The 4994-nt window shown below is 36.1% G+C and overlaps 1 protein-coding gene across 1 annotated transcript; it reads left to right on the plus strand.

Moving 5' to 3' along the window:
* The first annotated feature begins 280 nt into the window (after positions 1-280).
* LOC108331092 (probable receptor-like protein kinase At1g80640) lies at positions 281-4185 on the plus strand. Its single transcript, XM_052876829.1, is given in 11 exon segments — positions 281-437; positions 569-818; positions 920-1008; positions 1010-1050; positions 1363-1426; positions 1507-1530; positions 1532-1589; positions 1723-1825; positions 2493-2587; positions 2589-2612; positions 2689-4185. Coding segments are annotated over 10 exon segments (750 nt in total). The 5' UTR covers positions 281-437; positions 569-632; the 3' UTR covers positions 2755-4185.
* The last annotated feature ends 809 nt before the right edge of the window (positions 4186-4994 follow it).

A 4994-nucleotide genomic window follows, 5' to 3' on the forward strand; every position in this document is an offset into this window, starting at 1 on the left:
TCACAACACTGGGCACCCTTTATGCTTGTGCCTCCAAATATCTCTTTGTACATGCATACTTACATCAAACAATGAAAAAGAACCTTCTTTTTGTGTTTATTTTTCTTCTGCATTACGTTGCTGCTGCAGACCCTCTGCTTCCTCTCCTCAACTTCCACCTGATTTCTCTCCAGGCACTCATTCGTCTCTTTCCCATCATTGAAATTCTTAATCTTTGTTAACTAATTGGTTTTACTGATGATTCTTTTCACTTTTGGATTCTCACAACTGTTAAAGAAGGGAGGAGCAGCATCACCTGCACAAGAAAATGCTAGTAGCTATTGTCCTAGCCACCATTTCACTTGCTGCACTCATTTTCGGTTTCTTATGTTTCTGGGTTTATCACACTAAGTGTCCAACAAAATCCAAAACCAAAAAGGTTCAAACTCCTGGTCCAGGTACTTGTTTATTTTGTAATGTTCTATTTCTCATATACCTTTTTAAGAAAAATTCAGAATTGAATTAACCCTATGGTATTATCTGAGATTACTTTCTTTTCTCTATTTATGTTGTGCTTTTGAATGACAAGATGCAGAGAGGGGGATCACCCTTGTACCGTTTCTGAGTAGATTCAGTTCCATCAAAATTGTTGTATGAAGGAGTCTGTGCCGATAGTTGATTATAAACAAATAGAAAAAACGACCAATAATTTTCAGGAAAGTAACATCTTGGGCGAGGGTGGTTTTGGACGTGTTTACAAGGCTCGGTTGGATCATAATCTGGATGTTGCAGTAAAAAAACTACACTGTGAGACTCAACATGCGGAAAGAGAATTCGAGGTAATGATCACATATTACTTGTTCATTTGCTGGTTCTCTGTTTTCAACTTCTTGTTTCTGGTCCTTTCAATCTTGTCTTGAGTGGTGTGATGAAATTGCAGAATGAGGTGAAATTGTTAAGCAAAATTTAGCATCCGAATATAATATCCTTACTGGGTTGTAGCGCTGATGGTGACACGAGGTTTATTGTTTGAGTTGATGCAAAATGGATCATTGGAAGCTCATTTACATGGTAAAATACTGTATTCCATGCTTAAATGCATAGCAGAGAGGACACGATTTTCTTATCCAAAATCGATTAAATTTTGAAAATCGTTAATAGAATATATTTTGTTTTAGAAACCAAAGATCAGAAAAGGTCAGGAGATGTTTTATTTTTTCTTCTGGAGATTCAAAGGACAATAGTTAGAAAATACAATCGTGTTCCTGAAGTAAACAGTCTCAGATGTGTTCAAAAGACAAATAAAATTTAGAAACAAACAACATTCCATTCTCGTTACTAAATTCTTATCGTGTGATTCTTTTCCAAAATCTTATGCTGAAGGACCTACTCATGGCTCGGCATTGACATGGCACATGAGGATGAAGATTGCTCTTGACACGGCAAGGTAATGTTCCTTAAAAGAGATTTTGATCTTTCTCTTTTCTTCATTACAATTGTATTAACATTCTTCTGTTATTCTGACAGAGGACTAGAATATCTGCATGAGCACTATCCACAGAGACATGAAATCTTCCAATATTCTCTTAGATGCAAACTTCAATGCCAAGGTAAGAAAATCACATTAGATCTGCCATAAAAGTTACTTCCTTTTACCATTTCCAATTGTTTTCATCTTTGTTGTATTCACCTAAGTTTCATATTATGTGTTGGCATCCTCGAACTTATTGGTGGTGGATTCAGCTGTCTGATTTTGGTCTTGCCATAACTGATGGGTCCCAAAGTAAGAAGAACATTAAACTATCGGCTACCTTAGGATACGTAGCACCGGAGTATCTTCTAGATGGTATGCCAACTAAACCTGTTATCATTATTATATGCCATATGCATTGGTTTGACAAGTTGGATATTTTACTATATAGTAACCCTTTAGCAAACCAGATCCAAGAAATTGTTTCTCATAGTCCTCTTTGATTTTAAGGACGTCACGACTTTAGGGTGGATTTGAAACATATGACCTGTGTATCTTGTTCTTATCTTGGACATGTTGTCATGTACCTGCCCTGTTGAAAAGTCACATTTACGCGTTATTTAAATTTAAATTGACCAAATCGACAATGTCATACAAATGAATACACATGGAACAAATTTTTAAGTTAATAACAATCACATGCTTTAGTTTCTAATCATTGGTTATACAGCACTTTATTTTGAAGTGTATGTCTCTCGCTTTAGAAATGGAATTTATTCTTGTCTCCAAAATGGGAACACCTATAAGCTTTGAGATTATTTTTTATGTCTCTAATATGTTTTTGACTGTTGAGAGGGATTTCATTTCAATTGAGGTAGATATTATTCCTTTAGACATGGATGATTGGGTCAATATACCAGTAATATTTTAATATTATCATAGAGAAATGTCTTAGATTCATCCCAAAGCAAGTTCATATACCAATGTGAAATTCATGTGTAGAACTAATTATTGAGGATGCTGCAATTCAATTATTTTACAGGTAAATTGAGTGATAAAAGTGATGTGTATGCTTTTGGGGTTGTGCTATTGGAGCTTCTGTTAGGAAGGAAGCCGGGGGAAAAACTGGCACCGGACGCAATGCCAGTCTATTACCACATGGGTATGGGCTTCTTTTCATCTCATGTACCTATAACTATGGAAAGCAATGTAAGGTACATAAATATTTATGATTGCAGGCCATGCCACAGCTCACAGACAGAGCCAAGCTTCCAAACATTGTGGATCCAGTGATTAAGGACTGATAGGAAACCACAGGATAAGTAATAAAATAAGAGGAAAAGAGAATAAAGAAAGGATCATAGATCTAAGCAAAAACAGAAGGAATAACCCTACTGCCCAGAACTAGGCTCCTTAAGAGACCAAAACGGTACTCTCCACTCTAATTTTGTTCAAAACAGAATCCCCACCCCCACACACTCCCCTGACACACTGTAAAGTTAATAACGAAAAGGGAAATCTTCTAGGATCCTCCAATTTCTCTCTCTCTAACTAATTTTGTCCACCTCAACCTGTTTATTTTTTTCTCCTAATATAAACTTGTCCCAATTTCCTTTGCTCTTTTGTTTCTTTGTCCAATATATTGTTTGGCCCAACAGATATTTGGGTTGTATCAATATATCGTCCTCTTGAAAGATAGTCTTGTCCTTAAGACTAAAGGTTGGAAATTGGACCTTCATTGACATCTCATCCTCCCACAGTGCTTCTTTTGCTGTTTTTCCCAGCCAATGCACCAGCCATTGGTTAACCCTTTCTCCCTCCTTGAGTATGCTTCTAGTAGCCAACACGTTCTCGGGTAACCACATCTCTGATTGGTCCTCTTCTAGCCTTGTTGGTAGTCCTTCTGCTGTTTTATACTCCCCAATGGCCTTCTTGAGCAACGAAACATGAAACACAGGGTGTATTTTTGAATTGGGTGGTAACTGCAACCGATAAGATACTTCTCCAACCCTTTCAATGACTTCAAAAGGTCTGTAGTACCTTGCACTAAGCTTAGGATTGATGCGAGAAATAACAGAGTGTTGCGTGTGAGGTTTCAGTTTAAGAAACACCATGTCCCTTATCTCAAAACTTCTCTTCTTTCGATGTTTGTTTGCTTGTGCCTTCATACGATACTGGGAATGCACCAAGTGTCCCTTCAACTGACGAATAGCTTCATCTCTGTCAATTAATTCACGCTGAACTGCCTCTACTTTCACCTCTCCTCTTACAACTGGGATAATTCTTGGAGGAGGCCTCCCATAAACTGCCTCAAAGGGTGTAGTTCCTATAGATTCATGGTAAGTGGTGTTAAACCACAATTCTTGCGATACAAATTAGATGTGTTTGTTCATACACTAATTATTAATACACATTAGACAATTATATATTCATTATCTATTTAAATGTGTCTTGCTATGCACATTAGACAAGTCTCTTCATAAACAATGAATGAGCATTATACACATTATAAAAGTTTGTCCATATTCTAATTAGAAGAGTTTAGGATTAGATATTAAACAAAGTTGTCGATGCACTGATTATATAAGTCTAGTAATACACATTAGACCAATATATCCATACACTAATTTGTATTTGTAATAAATATATTGCATAGTCTATTTTTTTTGTATTTTTAGAGTTTACTCTATATTTTTTCACATGTTACATCCTTTTATATTTTTACCAAATTTACTCATTACACACACACACACACACACACACATATATATATATATATATATATATATATATATATATATATATATATATATATATACTTGAGATCTAAAACAGAGAAAAATAGTTCTAAAGGGCTTAGAAGACCCTTCTCAGTTCTATTATTTAAATAGATAAAAATCTGATACAATAGATAGATGGAAGATGAAGAGATTGTCCTAGACTGCTAGGAACAATCATTATAGATAGCCCAACACACAACTACTGCTATACTAATCATAGGTAGACTTAATAATTATTATAACACTCCCCCTCAAGTTGGAGCATACATATTCCAATGGCCAACACATGGAGCTTGCATAAACTGACTAACCACTCCAACTGCAAAAGATAGATCTGGCCTTGTAATAGTGAGATAGATTAGTTTTCCAACTAGCCTCATATATCTGATAATGCTAAATTATACCATATTTTAAGCATCATTTTAGTGGCAAAATCAACTCCTTTCTTACTTATAACTTGCTCAATCCTCTTGTTTTGCCTTGTTTTCTAAATAATTGTGTTTTTGGCTACTTTGATGTACTTTCATCAATAATCCCTTATTTTGTAGCTAAAAATGAGCTTGGAAGAGTCTCCAACAAATTATAGAGCAAACCAAAGCAAGCACATGCAGAAACGCTCGTCGCCAGCAAGAGTACGCTCGTCCAAGACGTTTAGAGGGGACGCTCGTCCAGAAAAAGACAAGAAAGGACGCTCGTCCAAAAGAGAAGAGAGAACGCTCGCCAGAGAAGTGGACGTTCGTCCAGCAAAGAAACAAGTGGACGCT

This window comes from Vigna angularis, chromosome 4 (genome assembly GCF_016808095.1).
Source record: "Vigna angularis cultivar LongXiaoDou No.4 chromosome 4, ASM1680809v1, whole genome shotgun sequence".
In the NCBI taxonomy this organism is placed as follows: Eukaryota; Viridiplantae; Streptophyta; class Magnoliopsida; order Fabales; family Fabaceae; genus Vigna; species Vigna angularis.